Raw genomic sequence first — 18535 nt, 5'->3', positions numbered from 1 at the left:
AAAAATTTGGTTTATGATTTGCACGAGAAAAACTTCCTATACCAGGTATACCGGTATGGAGTGAGCGTCAAGATACAAATGTATTGATAGGGAACATTTGTTGTGAACGAGTCCTTACTTTTTGTTTGTTTGCTATGACATCTGTAAAAAATATTTAGTGTACATCAAGTCATTGAACAGGCAATATCATATTTTTTCATTGTGTTAAAAATGTAGAATTGTTTTCCAGAAAGTGATGATTTGCGGAAAGCATTATTTTTTTTTTTTTTGTATTTGAAGAAAAGTGATGGAGAGCCAAAATCAAATGACAGCAATGTTAAATGTTGCACAACAAACAGTTTCTTATCGTTTAAAAGCTATGGTAATGATCCAAAAGTGTGGAAAATGGGTGCCACATGAAGGAAAATTATTCCTAGAAGGAGGAAAAAAAATCGATAAGAAGAAACCATGACTCTTACTAATAGAAAAAACTACGTTCCGAAATCGTGAACAGACGGTAGGTTAGGTTATGTTAGGTTAGGTGGCAGCCCGCTCACTTAGACTATTCAGTCCATGTGATACCACAGTGGTGAAAAATGGACTCAATAACAAAATGAAACGGAATCGAAACGCCCACGATCGTTCACGATTTCATTAACGGCTTTCGCTTTTCTTTGGCCATGAAAAGTCTTAAAGTATTAGTTAGACGTTCTTATGGCAACTCTGTCGGTAATGCAGTGTACTAAGGCGACTGATAATCCAGGTTCGAGTAACGGCAGCAAATTTTTTATACATTCGTAACCATTACGTTCTCAGTTCATGAATGCTGGTTCTTATTTTGACAACACATGGTGTCATTTTATCATTGTCAGATTGACCCCGTCTGTTCACCGTTCGACACCACATGTGTGTTTATTCATTTTATGAACGAATCGTTTTGAAATGTGCACGCCGTTCAAGATTTTTTCTATGGGTGTATAGATAAATTAAAGATAGAAGTTCTATTTCGAAGTAAAAGGTTTATCAAAAATATATTAAAGTAAGAACAAATTTCAATAAAATTATTTCAGATTGCACCTCCAATTCTGTTAAACTGTTTTAGTTAAAGTAGCTAAAGTAACAAAAGTGGTAAACTGAAGGGAAATTTGTCTTATTGGAGAAATTTTAATGAAAACAAAATAATTTGCTTTAGAGCTCACTTGTCGTGAATTAAATACACTGAAAAAACAGTGAACCCACCAGGATGAATATTTGCGGTTAATTTTAGAAAATTTTGAATATTTTTAGAAAATTTTAACTATAAAGGGTGATACGGTCAAAATTTGGTCAAGGGAAAACGCGTGTAAATCGGTGAAATCGCTTATTTAAAAAATCAAATTAAACTTCTTTTTCAAGTTCAATTAGTATAAAATTCAGGAAAAATATTCAGTTAGGCTTTCGCTTTTCCAAATCCGAATTGTCGGGCCTCACGCTTGACACCTGCCATCAGATTTTGTACAGCCACCTTGTCCACCTTCTTCGCCGCAGAAAGCCAGTTTGCCTTGAACTGCTGCTCGTCCTTAGCAGTTTTTTTGGTCTTCTTTAGGTTCCGCTTGACAATAGCCCAGTATTTCTCAATTGGGCGGAGCTCTGGCGTGTTGGGCGGGTTCTTGTCCTTGGGAACCACCTGCACGTTGTTGGCGGCGTACCACTCCATGGCCTTTTTACCGTAATGGCAAGATGCCAAATCCGGCCAGGAAAGGCAGCAGACGTTTATTCAAACACTCTTTCACGTAAATTTCTTGGTTGACAGTCCCGGAAGCTATGAAAATGCTGCTTTTCAAGCCACAGTTACAGATGGCTTGCCAAACCAGATATTTCTTTGCGAACTTTGACAGTTTTATGTGCTAGAAAATATCTGCTACCTTTCCCCTTCCTTTTGCCGTATAAAACTCCTGTCCCGGAAGCTGCTTGTAGTCGGCTTTGACGTAGGTTTCGTCGTCCATTACCACGCAGTCAAACTTCGTCAGCATCGTCGTGTACAGCATCCGGGATCGCGCTTTGGCCGTCGTATTTTGTTTATCATCGCGATTTGGTGTCTTGTAAGTCGATAGTCCGGTTTTCAGGTTTTTTAAGTGCAAAATTGAAAGAAATACGTCCAGTTTATATTGACCAAATTTTGACCGTATCACCCTTTACAGTATTACAAACGCTGGCATCACGCCGATGTCATAAAAATAAGTAAATATTTTTTGACAAATTCAAGAAAATTTATTAAATTAATTAAGTTTTTTTCACTTGTTAAAGAACATTTTGTAGTTTGAAGGAAAAATTGGAGTTAAAAATTGCAAGAATGTCTTTAGTGACATACGAAGTTCATGATGAACGCAGTTGTAGTAAAATTTACAAATTTAAGGAAATACTGAACTATTTTTTGGAAGGCACAAATTTAGTTAAACTTTATTTTGCATTTGTGTATATTTTCTCGGTTCCTCGGTTTTAGATAATTTAACTAACGTACACAAAAAATTATTAGAGTAAAGGAAACTTTCTCCAAACATAATAATTCCGTGAACTAAAACAAAGCTAAATTGGCTTTAGTGAAATAGGGAGTTCAATGTTTTGAGTGTAGGAAATACTAAGATCATAAGCGATTTGTGCTTGCGAATGTAAGTTTTCGACAAAGGCACATGCCAACACTGTCGTGCTTATCTTCTATTCAGCAATTATATTCAAAGATGAAAACCACCGAAAAAAGTCGGACTAAATTTTCTTCTTAATATGGATTTCTATGCGTGAATAAAGATTTTCCATATTAAGAAAACATTTTTAATTTGAAGTTTCTATTACAATTTTTGAAGTCTCTATGACATTTTATTTACGAAAATAGATTTATTTTTACCAGCCCCAAAAAATTCGATGAATAAGATATATCTACAAATAGCAAGACCTTCATTCTATCTATGTAAACTAGTTTGAATTCTTTTGACGTAATAATTTCACATAGTTTTCGCTATGAAATTTGACTACGAGGTAATTTTCAACATTCTGTGCTCCCATTAGCGTAGCTAGATAATCTTCGTAGGGGGGGCTATAGCCCCCCTAGCTAAAAATGTATAGCTAAACTTTTCTGGGGGGGTCTAAGCCCCCTCCCCAGAGGCCTTCCTACGCTTATGTGTGCTCCTTTAAGTATGATAGTCCTATCTTAATTTGAATGTACGATTTTTTTCTCTCACAACGGGTCCCGGAAATTTCCGGGATTATAGTATATTTTCACTCTCGCTCAAACAATTTAACTTTTAATAGATTTCGCTTCGCTTAATACAGAGGAGTATATAAAATAATTTAAGTAAATGTTTGAAATTTCCTTAGAAATTGTATTATGTTAGATCGATTACTGATGATGATGTGAACATTTGGACCTTAGGCGAGTTTTAATTTCTTAAAATACCTACAGTTTATATCATTCAAAGAAATGAATTGAAGAAAAAATTAAAAAAAATTGCTTTCACGGGAATTGAAAAAGTACTAGAAAACAACGTACTTCTATACTTTTAAAGCAAATTTTTTTAAATATCGCACAAAATGTTTGGTATAATTTACGAAAAACAATGAAAATTCGTTCTTTTAATGAAGAATGTTCATTTTTTTGATATAGAGAACTAAACAAACACATAGAATAATAAAAATAATAAAAGTCTACTGTTGTGTGGGAAAATTTATTTACTTAGAGCTGAACTTAGAACTGAATTGCATTCGTTTTTATTTACATTTTTGGGTCTTTAACTACTATTCACAAAATGCTTACTTCTCATAGAAGCAAGTAGTTCATTCTTACTATTTTTTGGGAACTTTCGAAAATTGTCTTTTGTTCTAGTCATGGAATTTATTTGTACCGTCAAAGTTTTATAAATAAACTAAAACAAAATAAGGGTTTTTGCAATTTTAGCATCCGTTTAACTAGTAATGGATTTGTTTTGGTACGTTACGATTATAGCAGCTTATGGACCTGGTTATACTTTAAATTGACGACAAACATTACGGCTGTTTTTATTTTGGGGCTATGTCAGGTTGTGGACGCCTAAGTAAACGATGCTATAGCAGCTTATACCTTCTAAAACTAAATTTGGACAATTTGAGTTTGTAAACTGGCAAAAAACTCATTAGAATTGAGCCAACGAAACTAATTCATAAGTATAAGTATAACATTTCTTGCTATTAACTAACATTTTCATTGCAATGAATTTTCTTTGTGTGTTTTCTTGGAGGGCAAATGTCATCTTTACATACCAATTTCAAAGTGAAATTCAAGTCTATATAAGAATAAAAACTATACGAAAATTTTGTTGGAAGGAAATGTATAAATTTCGTAATCCCATAATAATAGTAGAAAAAGCTTCATAAGATTAACCAAAGTTGTCACTAAAATTGAGCCAGCGAAACAAATTCCTATTAAATACCGAACATTTTCGTAGTACTAATGAACATGATCATCGTCCTAATACAAATTTTTGATAATGACAATGAACAACATTTAATGGCTCCGTTGTAATGAATTGGGTGATTAATTTTGATGGGGGCGGTACTACTATAACCGAACACCACATATATTATTAATTTTTTGTGGTAGCAAACAATTATTTTGATTCGTTGCATTGGTAAAAAACTGATTTATCGATGTTCATTCTCTGTTTGCGATATATTAACAAAACTATTCACATATAAACAATTTCATAATTAAAAAAAGCTTTAAATCAAACATGCAAAACCTTCGTCTTAGCCTACATTTGAAGCCTTTTTATCTTTAATCCGTAGATGTGACATCTGTTACTTTAAATATTATTACCATAAAGCAAACATGTTTTTCTTTACTCCAAGGAAAATTTGCCTTACTTCAAAGACCTGCGACTTTAACGGAAGAACTGAATTACTTTCTTACTTTGTTTTAATTAATTACTTTCTCTATTATTCACTATTTTCGAAATAATATCCAGATATGTAAATGCATTAAATGTTATCCGACGAAAGCCGTCAACATTTCTATTTATGTAGCTTAAAGAATGCATTCATGATGTCTTAATTTTAACCATACAAAAACGGACTGAAATACACTATCTTAACATGTATCTTTCAGATTCACCAAATATTAAACATTTAGTAAAATCGGGTGATAATAGTAATCTATAGACCAGAAATGATGAAAAATATGTTAAAAAAAAAACGGCGGAATGGATGTGTATTTCATGTTTTAGCCTTAAGTATTAAGGTAGCAGTATTGGGCAAAAATAGTAATTTTTTGATGAGAATTTTTCCTTGATATTTAATAGAAATATTAATATTTCAAGAAAACAAATTTTTGAAGTGATCTATTATAAGCTCCAATATTTTTACTCATCATGTCAATTTTTTCATTTTAAATTTTTGAGTCGAAAATTTCACAATTTCCTAAGCCCCCACCCAGAGAAATTTTCTTGCTCCGCCAATGTACGTCAGTATAGTTTTTTTTTGATAACGTGTAAAGAGATTGAGAAATGACGGATGGTTCCACTAGCTCAGGAAGATAAATTGAAATATTTGTTTGTGAAAGCCAATTACATAAATTAATTAAAACAATTAACTTTTTTATTGGTTTTTACGATAAGGTTGACAGCTTTGTACTTCTTTGAGCCTTTTGGTTAACGAAAGTACCATGGTACACCTAAGCCACTTTCGGTCTCAGATTTGCTCAAGGCCGACATAAGCAAAGTCCATCAGGGATGGAAAATGCAGTACTATAGTACATTTTTTAATACTTTTTCACCCACTTTTCACTCACTTTTTTTAATACTTTTCAGTACCGTAGTACCCCCGCGGATGATTTAGTACCTTTTGTGTAGACAGTTTTGAGCAGTTTTATTTGCTAGTAGTCTTCTACATATTTGACAAAACAGACAAGTTCATGCGGGAAATCTCGATTTTGTAAAAGTCATAGTCAAAAACACGATTTTATTGAATTTCAATACTGTTCTAGTCGAAAAAAGCTTGCTTCCACAAGAATACGCTTCCACAAGAATACTCCTAGATAAGAAGTTATCGATCGCGTACTAAAATAATCGGAACCATTACAGTCACGGTCGAAACATGAGACACAAATAATCTCCCAACATTTGGAGAAAATCTTACCAAAAACTACAAAAAAAATATTATTTTGTAAAAATGTTATCAAAATTTTATTTCTGCAGAAAATTTTGTCCATTTTTTTTTCTTTTTTGAAAAATTTTGTCAAAATTTTATTTTATTTTTTGTCAAAATTTTATTTCTATAGAAAATTTTGTCAACATTTTATTTCTATGGAAAATTTTGTCAAAATTTTCTATAGAAATAACATTTTGACAAAATTTTCTATTGATATAAAATTTAGACAAAAACTAAAATAAAATTTTGACAAAATTTTTCAAAAGCACAAAATGGACAAAATTTTCTGTAGAAATAAAATTTTGACAACTTCTTATCCAGAAAGTATTCTTGTGCAAGGGTAATATAGATTCACATGCTTTTTTTGATTAAAATAGTACTGAAATTCAATAAAATCATGTTTTTGAGTATGACTTTTGCTATAGAAAATGTCGTCAATATTTTATTTTTATAGAACATTTTATCAAAATTTTATTTCTGTATAAAATTTTGTCAAAATTTTATTTCTGATGTGTGAACATTTCATTTCTGATGACAATGTTGTCAATATTTTAATTTTATTGAAAATTTTGTCAAAACTTTATTTTTACAGAAAAATTTTTCAAAATTTTATTTCAAATGAAAATTTTGTCACCATTTTATTTCTATATAATATTTTGTCGACATTTTATATCTATAGAAAGTTTTGTCAAAATTTTATTTCGGTAGAAAATTTTGTCAAAATTTTTTTTTTATTTATCTACAGAAAATTTATGAAATACCATGAATTTTAGCAATATATCAAACCGTGATTACAATACTACTGTAGTCTTTGTAAGCTGATATAAAACTAAAAAAATATATAAAACTGAGGAGTTGACAAACAAAATTTTATTTTCTTTAAATTTCACTCTAAAGATGCTCTTGACAATAATCTTCTAATGGAATTTTTGTTGAAATTTAGTGAAAAGTACTTTTTTGCTAAAAAAAATACCTTTTTTGTACTTTCTTAAAAAGTGTATTTTCCATCTCTGAAGTCCACACACTTCGACTATAAGACTCATCCTAGCCTAGACTGTCCTTTGGTTATTGTTTTCACGATATTGTTAAGACTTTGATTCCTACTATAAATAAATTCGGTATATTTTGGTAGAAGGACATGTAAAGTGGCTACAGTAACAACAATTAGATAATAAATTACAGCATTTTATCTGGAAATACCCAATCAAGCTAATGACAGTGTACAAAAAAATATTATTTGCTGAAAATAAATTTGAAAAAATCGGTTTAAATTTTTCTTCGTATGCCAGTAAGGCAATCAATATTAAAAAAACGAAAAGACCATGAAAAAACATTGTTTTGAGCACACACATATGTAGTGCTTCATTAAAATACGAATGCGAGTCGGGCTTAGGATAGAAGACAAATTTCTCTGGTACAAAGTTTTTCTCTTTGACGCATAACTCAACGCAATACGCCTATTATTTCGCTTGAAGTCAATACCAACCTCATTAGTGTAAACACACATTTTTGGAACCTTGTAACCTTTTTTTTCAATGTGACAAAGATGTTCATGTACCGATTGGCTTATAAAAGTATTTTTTCGAAGGTAATTTAGTACCATTTCAACTATTCTATTTGTTGGCGTAGGTGGATACCCCATGAGATGTGACTAAGGTAAATATGCACTTGACTTACCATCATAAATTTTTGATCCTCAAATTGGTGATCATTGCTCCGGTGTAGGATGTGCATTGGTAAAATTTTTGTTATTGGTATTGCACTGATTTTTCTTTATTTTATTTTACTTTAATTACAAATAAACAAACAGCAATAGCACAATTGTATTTGTATGTGTATCTATGCACATGTACGAATAGATTTCTTTATGGGAATCTACTACGGATACAAATTATAACAATGACATATCATTCTTTAGTAATAATAACAGTGAGAATCGATTTAAACAAAACACTAACATGTAGCAGCCAACCAAGTTGACGGCCGTAATTTGTTTTGATTGATTTTTGTGTCAGTTTTCGTATGAACGATTAAAACCGGGAAGAGTAGAGGACCAGGTACATACATTCACGAAAATTTTGTGTAGTACTCAAAGATTTTTTTTAATTTTAATTTTTTGTTTGGGTTTACTTCAGACGGAAATTGGAATTCTGTTTAAGGCAACTGTGTGGATTGGACGAGCGTGTATTCCATACATATGTATGCTAATTGTTGGATGTAACGTGTTTCGATCGACTTTAAATCCTTTTCAAGGTTAATTGAAACCGTGTGTGATATTTTATTGTTGTGTTTTCTTTAATTTTCTTTTGTTTTTTTAGCACGGCGGAAAATATGGAAGAGCATTCGGATTTGTTTGTTTTTGTTTCGCGACAAGTGTCACAAGCGTATTCCTTGGTTCTTTGCCAAGAGGGCTTTTCTCAGTCTATCTATCTATAGCAGTATGATTTCGGTTGATTGTTTCGATTTATTTCACTGATTCTCAAAACAGACACAGGAAAGATGCGGTGGCAATGATGAAACGACCCGAGACCGAAATGCCCTTGCGCAGCCACAGACGGTAGTTTTCGACTGAAGCTGTATTTTCTGGTTGGACATTAAAACCTTCAGGGTATGTAAGCGAATGCTGTTTGAAATGTTTGTTGATTGCCGAACACTCACACCCCTAAACAAAAACACATACATCCATACAGTATGTATACAAAGTCTCCCCGACGGACCAAACGTAGCAACATTTGAGATGTGGTGGTGGTATTTAGCTTGTATGCGTGCCTAAATAAAAGGATGAGAGAAAACTTGTTTGTGGAGAGCCATTCACACAAATATTTATGGATGATGGGGTCGTCGCTTGCCTGTTTTCCAACTGTGCTGTGAGCATGTTTTCTTAAGAGAATTGGCATTTCAACATTGAAGAGAGTAAATTGTAGTGATTCTAAAGAGAAACTCATAATATATTTAATTTCTTGCTGCATCTCCACTTAAAATTTGAACTATACAAGGGATTTTTTTTTTACAATAATATACAAGTGCTTCGAGCAAAGAAAGGTATACAAAAACAAAATGAAATTCTTTACAAATCACCACTATATTGGTGTTTTGGTTTATATGTGTATACTTTATGAATATTCAAGACAAGAGGGAACCAAAAATTCATCAAATATTAAAGTTAGTGAAACTGGAACACTTCTTACGGAGGAATTTCATATAAACAAATACACGCCAAACATTGAGCAGAGCCAAGCGTTTAAAAGTGAAACATCAATGAGGTCTATCCAACCCAACGATGCAACAATTTTTGATAGATGTAATGTCAGCTGTCAAGACGCAATACAAATTTGTTGCTTTAGAAATTGCATTAATGTCAAAACGATCATAAATGCATTAAATGTATTATTATTGCACTGAAAAATATATTTTCAGTGCAATAATAAAGCTTTCATATTTATCTATTCGATGCGAACTTTACAAGACACATTACTGTGATGCAATGATTTGTGACTTGACAAGAGACGGTTATCCTTAGCATAAAACGACTTCAATGAAAAACGATCGGCCTTAGAATTTGATGACTTTTTGTAACTTGACTATTCAAGCACGTAAAACATTTCTTATTTGTTGTCACCCCGCGAAGGAGTATGATCACCTTCACATCACAATGGACTGGTATGGTTTAAGTGAGCCTGAAACTTAGTCGGTCTGCAACTTTAACCTAGCCAAATGTTATTTTTGTTTTCTCCCCATCCAAAAATACAATTTTGTTCAAGAAAGTGATCATATTCCTTCTAAGCGTGACATTTCATGAATACACCCAGAAAAAAGTGACCCCTTCTTTAAGTTAAAATGAACTCATTGTGAAGAAAGTTGAACTTCGTATAGCGCCAAAGACATTTTTATTTGTTTGAATGATGTGATTTTCATAGAAATTAGGTAGAATGCATTCCGTATATTAGTTAACATTTTCCTATATTTATGTACCACTATACTACAGAATGAAAAAATTCAACTGAATTGAATTCATATATGGAATGATTTTATTGAACTTTTTTTCATTCATTTGGACAAATCTTACATATTTGCGGTAAACCTTTTACTTCAAAGTTAGATCTGCTTACCTTCGTTTTTAAATACAATTTTATGTATTAATATAAGCAATTTTTTCTTCAATAAAAGACATGTTTTATTAATATATTAAATATATTTATTTAGAATCAACAGCATCGACTGGCCTTGAAATATTAATTATTATTATTTTTTCTTCTTGTAGTACCTTTCACTTTGAATAATTTGCTGCCTAGCAATTTTGTCCACCTTCTACAATTTCAATACCTACAAATATAAACAAAAAATCCAAAACCAATTTTTTCACAAAATGTTAGCGTCACTGAATATTACCTGTTAATTGAAAATTCCAAAATGAAGTTGAATGAAGGGGTTGTTATTCTGTTGGTGTTTTCTTTTCTATAAACCAATTTTCAAAAAACGAACATATTTCTCACTAATTTAAAATAACAAATATTTTCTATATTTTATTTGTTTTTTATAATATTATTTTACTATATTATTTTTAAACAATCTCTCCGTATACCATAACAACGCGATTCCAACTAAAAAAACAACCCACGCGCAAACATATGTAGGAAATTTTCCTATATTCTAACAAGTGTGTTTCCTTAAGTTTTGAAAGGATTGGATACTTCTTAGTACGAATGAACTAAAATATTTTTCTATGCCAAGTGTTATTCGTATGTATGATAAGCTTTCTATAATAAAGGAAGTCAGAATTATCATTTTATAAGAAATCTTACTAAATTTGAGGAAACTTGGTTTTAGTTCGGTTTTTGTTTATTTTTACGAATGCTTTGTTATCAGTGAATAAAATTTTCTTGTTCAGTAGTAAATTCTTATACCCAGCGAAGAAAACAGTATTAGTAAAATTCCATGCCCTTTTCTAGTTTATGAACTATTCCTAACTGCTTTCAGTTTAGGATTTTTTTACAGAAACAAGTAAATTTTATTATTTCACACAAAATATTAACTGAGTGGAAATAAAATGGCTAAACTAAATTGATGAACATTTTTTTCCTTTAGTTTCGAAGACACTTTTTTCTGGGTGTAGTACAATATATTATGGTCATAACTTTAAGTTTATTTTTTTTTTAATTTTGTTTTGTCTTACTTAGGGTATGGGCAAAATTTTTGTCCAATACGAGTGTCAAACTTTTTTGGATTTTATCCGGATATCGTTTTGGAAAACACTCCTCCCGTGTAAAAATTGAGAGATCTAATCATGTCTAATAATATCAAAGTATATATAATTATATCTGCTCAGATATGGTTGTAGATATAAATAGATCTACGGAGATATGTTATGTATAGTGTTATATATGATTAGATCCGATTCAAGATCTCATTATATATGTTGTTATATCTATTTATATCAGTCATATCTGGTAAGATCTAATTGTATATCTTCATATATGACATCATATCTAATTATATATAATATATATAGCTCCATATCTAATTATATATATCGCATTAAATCATGAACCAGTTCTGTAACACGGATAAAAAAATATTTGTATATGTTTGTGTTTAAAAATAATGTGTTTGTTACGAGAATATTAACGTGATATACTTGATTACAAACACGTATGTTTGGTCACACATCAAACCAAGTGCACGGATGAAAAAGACTGTTTTTCATATGTTTGGCTATAAACATTATATGTTTGGAACACAAATTTTTAAACACAATATTTTTGAGTGCAAGCATATAATGTTCATAAACTAGCATAACATGTTTGGGACATATATGATAATATGTTAGAACATATTATGTTTGGGACATAAAATGTTTGTAAATATAATATGCTTGGATGCAAACATATATTAATTTAGAAATAGCCTATAAACATATATGTGTTTAGTAGCTTGGAGCGCTATTTAACAGGGAGCGATATTGAATTAAGTTGGTGGTTGTTGCTTGTTATTACAAAATTAACATTTTATTTTTCCTTGGGCAATTGATCAGCTACTTCTTTGATCCTTACAAACTGTGTGGTCCGCTGTTCAAATCCCCGTCCGGCAAAAGGTAAAATTAAAATAAAAAAAATCATACAATTGAATAATTTCTTCTACAATGTTTGTATTACAGAAAAAGGTGCTAAGAACTAAAAAATCTCGTGGAAGTGAGAAAGATGTGGGGGAATATACAATTGGGCAGAAACAAAATTTTGAGCATTCAGGTCGAAAACCTATGTTGTTAGCACCTACATTACCTGTTTATTTTCATAATTCATTATGATTGTAAATATATAAATAAATAAATAAAATTTTGAGCACAATATTGTTTCGGAGAATTTTTTTTAAGCATATAATATTTTTGGGTGCAAAATGCTTCCAAACATATTATATGTTCACATAATAACATATTGTTTTTTGGAAGACAACATTATTGAATTTGGATGCAAAAATACAAAATGTTTGGAACTTAGACTACCCAAACATATATTGTTTAGACCAATATGCTTTCAAACATATTATATATTGGAAGAGATCAAACATATAAATGTTTGGGCAATACCCAAAAATGTATATGCTTGAAGCAAAATATGTTTGGGAGTATATGTTACAGAAGCGATTTTTTGTGAGCGTGCATATGTGAATATAATTACTATATATATTACTATATTACCACTTTTAAATTATTTGGCATTCTACAATATAGATTTCAATTTGCACAACATAATCAATTTCTTATACATCACAAAGTTTAATTATTTCAACTGTGCTAGTACTAGAAAAAAAGGTACTAGTACCTTGTACCAAACGTTTTAGTTTTTTATGTTGTATTCGATAAGTTCGGTTAACACCAAAAACATTAAAAAAATACAGTTAATTGGAATATATATATAAAAAAAACTGGAGCGTATTGTGCAATTATTTGTTTTTGTTATTTTGTCCTGTACACTGGAAAAAATATTGTCGTGAGGTCAAAGATTTCATGTCTTTAAAATACGAATACAAATTTTGCTTAGCATAGAAGACGCATTTCTCTAAAATAAAGTTATTTTCCTTGTCCAAAAGTCGATAAACTTTTCAATGAAGTCGTATTGTCCTTATAATTAAGTGATGTGACTTAAAAATGAGTATCTTAACATGAAAGAAAAAATTTATAGGCCAAGGTCAACTTGACTTTAATAATTCTGAAAAATTCTTTAAATTTAATGAAATTGTCTTTAAATTTGTTGTCTTTTTGCATCTTGACTACAAAGCAAAAAATCGTTCAAATATACATGGACATGTTTTTCAAAACTTTATTTTAAAGAAGTTTTTTACTTCAAACATAGCATAATTTCTACAGGAAGTCGAGTCCTAATTTGGATAATAAAGTTGCCGTTAACTCGTTTTTAAAGGACTTTGATAGCATATGAAGAAAAAAAGCTGAGAAAGCGAAAAATTAAAATTTGCTTCCTAGAAGCAAGTACACAAAACCTAAATTTAAAAGAGAATTGTGTCTTAAAAGTATCCTTACTTGTAATCTCCGCTTCTTTGGCTCGGAATCAATACCAAATTTTTTAAAGTAAAGACAAAATCTTTGGAACCGAGTATGCTTTTTTTTTCAGTGTATAATAAGAACATTATACATTTTCTATTTGACACATAGGTTAGGTTAGGTGTCAGCCCGATGTATCAGGCTCACTTAGACTATTCAGCCCAATGTGATACAATATTGGTGAACTTCTCTCTTATCACTGAGTGCTGCCCGATTCCATGTTAAGCTCAATGATAAGGGACCTCCTTTTTATAGCCGAGTCCGAACGGCGTTCCACATTGCAGTGAAACCACTTAGAGAAGCTCAGAAATGTGAACAGAATTACTGAGGTGGGATAATCCACCGCTGGAAAACTTTTTGGTGTTCGGTCGAAGCATGAAGCGAACCCACGACCTTGTGCATGCAAGGCGGGCATGCTAACCATTGCACCACGGTGGCTCCTAGAGAAAAATATTAAAGTTTTGAAGCCTTTGAAATAGGTTTTTACAATATTTGACTCTTGGAAATTCAGTTCATAATTTACACTTTTTCTAAATGTATGAAATGTGGATTCGACAACGGTGATGAAGGCAAATTTGCCTTACTATAAAGAAAAACATTGTTGGTTTAAGGGAATTATTATTAACTTGACGACATTTCAAATTTTTGTATTGTTTTAAATTTTTGTGTCTTTACATTAACCATATACATCCTTGAATTTTGTGCACCTTCATTAAAGTCGTATGTTATTGAAACAAGTAAGGCAAATTTTCCTTAACATAAAAAACACTTTGATTGAAAGAAATAATCATTGAATTAACTACGACATTGAATATTATATTGTAGATAAAACGCATATATACATACTTCTTATATACAGTGGGGAGCAAAACCGAGTACATGTTTTCACTTTATGCAATCTTTTTTAAATAGAAAGTGTATAATTAAGCCCCCAAATATTGGACCGTCGATAACTAGAAATAAGTTATATGGCCATCCGATGCAAAAGAACAATACTGGTAAGAACATCTGAATATTACTGGTAATGACCTGGGAAAGACAAACACCACGTCAAGCAAACCGTTACACATGGTGGGGAAGACTCGTGGTATGGGGATGGTGGCACACTTGGCCGCTGGTTAATAAAAAGGAATCATGATTTGATCAGATGTAATTCTATAGCAATTAGATATAGCCGTGTAAAAAATGGCGAAGCTGGGCAGATATTATTAGATCTCCTGCCATATCTGATTAGATATGACAGTATATGTAGGCAGATCTGGTCAGATCCGAAAAATGGTAATATCTGATCACCCGTGTAAAAATTGGGGGATCTGATTTGATGTGGTTAGATCTGAGCCAAGATATGGTCAGATCTGAGCAGATCCGAAAAATGGTTATATCTGGTCAGATCTAAATACTATGAAATTGGATCTGATCAGATCTCAAAAATGAGACACATCTAATCAAATCTGATTTGATATAATTGAATATTATTTGATACATTTGTATCTTTCGAGATCTTTCAACAGCATAGGATACCTGCTCATAACAAAATCCCATAATTTGTATATAATATGAGATCAATTATTTTTTTAATAATACAAAAAGTATATGCATTACATATTTTACATTACATTAAAAATTACATTAAAAAAATTGATATAAATTGAATTCCATCAAAGCCAAATATGTTAAGGAGGTATTGACAGTTGAGTTGGAGTGTTGTCCAGGGGTTTTTTCGTTTGTTTCTTCTTTAAGACAATCTGTAATGAAATTTAATAAAGAGTATTAGGAATTAAATTGAACTATTTAAGCAAGTATAAGCATTGCTTTGGATCATTCTTCTTTAAGTTGCAATAAAAGTTGCTAAAAAGGTTATAATTTTATGTTGCTTTTAATACTCACATTTAAAGAGAATTCGTGAATTCACAGTCATCAACATATCGAGTGATGTCCGATTCATTGTTTAGCTCATAACATGGGACATCTTTCTTATAATCTAGTCCGAACGACATATCACGTTGCGTTGAGAAAACTTAGAGAATCTTTGAAGCAGTAAGAAATGTCACCAGCATTACTGTGAGGAGATAATCCACTGCCGATATTATTTTTGGTCGGAACTGTGATTGAATGCATGACCTTTTGAATGCAAGGCGGTCACCTTGCCGTGGTTTCCTTTTTTCCTAATCTAGAAAGTATTAAAACAATATATGAAAAGGACTACGAAGAAAATGACAAATACAATCTACACCCTCAAAAAAATCGCTTCTGTAACATATACTCCCAAACACATTTTGTTTCAAGCATATAAATTTTTGGGTATTGCCCAAACATTTATATATTTGATTTCTTCCAATATATAATATGTTTGAAAGCATAGTGGTCTAAACAATATAATGTGTTTAGGTAGTCTAAGTTCCAAACATTATGTATTTTTCCATCCAAATTCAATAATGTTGTCTTCCAAAAAACTATATGTTCTTATATGAACATATAATATGTTTGGAAACATTTTGAACCCAAAAATATTATATGCATAGAAGAATTTTCTCCAAAGAAGATTGTGCTCAAAAAATTTTTTCTGCCTAATTGTATATTCCCTCACATTTTTCTCACTTCCACGAGTTTTTTTAGTTCTTAGCATCATTTTCTGTAATACAAACATTGTAGAAGAAATTATTCAATTTTATAATTTTTTTAAATTTTACCTTTTGCGGACGGGGATTCGAACAGCGGACCACACAGTTTGTAAGCCAGCACACTATCCACTGGGCTACGTAGCTGTTATGGTCATCAAGAGATAATTATCGTTATACACCGAAAAAAAGTGAACTGTTTTATAGGAAGAATGAACTACCTCGCACGAAAAGTGAACTAAATTTTACTCCACATTTTGAGGTTTCCACAAAGCGTTGTTAAAACCAGGAAATTTTTAATGCCCTGTTGTACTTCTTAACTGCAGTTCACGAAATTACATCATCTCATAAAAGAAAAAATTAACTAAAAGTAAAGAAGAAAATCATTGGCGCCAAATCATGATTAAAATAGTCATGATTTGGCGCCATACAGTAGTTCATTCTTACTATTTTTGGAATCGTACGAAAGTCTTCTTTTGCTTTAGTTCATATTGAACTTATGTGTACGGTCATTGAACTTTATACTCACGTTTAGTTTACAAAATTTTTCAGACATACTTAAACAAAGTAAGATTTCATTAAGCCGTGGAAAATTTCGATAAAAACATTAAAATTCAACTACAAGCAAATAATTTTTTTATAAAAATAAGTTAAATTTAGCGTTAGTTTATCTACGGAAATTTTTTCTGTGTAAGTTATATTTATATAGCATAGCTTGCGGCGCCCACGAGCCGATGCAAACATAACATTGTTTAACAACATAACATTGTTTAACAACATAACATTGTTAAACATACATTTGTTGGCGACGTGGAGCAGTGGTTGGTACGTCCGCCTTGCATGCCAAGGGTCCTGGGTTCGATCCCTGCTTCGACCGACACCAATTTTTTTTACATATATTTTTTACGTATATTCCAGATACGTTCGGAATATCCCGAAAAGGTGTTCAAAAGGAGTTCAACGGCAAAAAAAATAATTTTTGGCGACAATGCCCGCTTTATTTTTGAAAGAATCCGTCAACTTCCTTTCTCATTAATAAAGAGGAACTACTCTTTGTTTTTATAGATCGTACTGTTTAATTTTTCACTGTTTCCCCCTGTTTTCATTTTACTGTCACAACTCTAAAACGATCTAAAACGAGTACACTGAAAAAAACATTGTTCGGGAGCCAAAGAGTTCATGTCCTGAAAATAAGAACACAAATTTTGCTTAGCTTAGAAGACGCATTTCTCTAATATGAAGTTTTTTTCCATGTTCAAAAGTCGATAAATTTTTCAACGAAGTCGTGTTGTCCTTATAATTAAGTGATTTGACTTGAAAATGGGTATAATAACATGAAAGAAAAAATTTTTGGACTGAGGTCAACTTGACTTTAATAATTCAGAAAAATTCTTTAAAATTAATGAAATTGTCTTTAAATTTGTTGCATTTTTGCATCTTGACTACAAAGCAAAAATCGTTAAAAGTATATATATATATATATATATATATATATATATATATATATATATATATATATATATATATATATATATATATATATATATATATATATATATATATATATATATATATATATATATATATATATATATATATATATATATATATATATATATATATATATATATATATATATATATATATATATATATATATATATATATATATATATATATATATATATATATATATATATATATATATATATATATATATATATATATATATATATATATATATATATATATATATATATATATATATATATATATATATATATATATTGTGATAAAAGACTTCGCCAAAAATTGTATATGCTTAAGTAAAAATATTAAAATGAGTATTCGGAGAGAAAATTCATTCAGAACCAAGAGAAAGACATTTGAAAGACATTTACTCCAAATTTGTAAATTTATACTTGTTTATATTTACACATAGTACTTTTCCAATCTTTAATGAAATTTTCTTTGTGTATATATTTTTAAGGCGTCAATTGGTTACTTTCATTATTTTACTTCCAGCATACTCTTTATGTTTCTCTTTCTAAACACATATATGTTTATAGTCTATTTCTAAATTAATATATGTTTGCATCCAATCATATTCTATTTACAAACATTTTATGTCCCAAACATAATATGTTCTAACATATTAACATAGATGTCCCAAACATGTTATGCTAGTTTATGAACATTATATGCTTGCACTTAAAAATATTGTGTTTAAA

General features: G+C 30.6%; 1 protein-coding gene across 2 annotated transcripts in view; it reads right to left on the bottom strand.

The window, feature by feature from the left end:
• The window catches only part of TfAP-2 (transcription factor AP-2), a 158078-nt gene extending 149400 nt beyond the window's left edge, over nucleotides 1–8678 (bottom strand). For both annotated transcript variants that reach the window (XM_075307317.1, XM_075307319.1), the window contains exon 1: nucleotides 7810–8678. In XM_075307317.1, coding sequence (XP_075163432.1) covers nucleotides 7810–7866 — 57 coding nt within the window. In that variant the 5' untranslated portion in view covers nucleotides 7867–8678. The remainder of the gene's footprint in view (nucleotides 1–7809) is intronic.
• Nucleotides 8679–18535: the final 9857 nt, after the last annotated feature.

The sequence above is a fragment of the Haematobia irritans genome, chromosome 4 (genome assembly GCF_050003625.1).
Source record: "Haematobia irritans isolate KBUSLIRL chromosome 4, ASM5000362v1, whole genome shotgun sequence".
NCBI classification, from domain to species: Eukaryota; Metazoa; Arthropoda; class Insecta; order Diptera; family Muscidae; genus Haematobia; species Haematobia irritans.
This window is presented reverse-complemented; position numbering and strand designations above follow the sequence as displayed.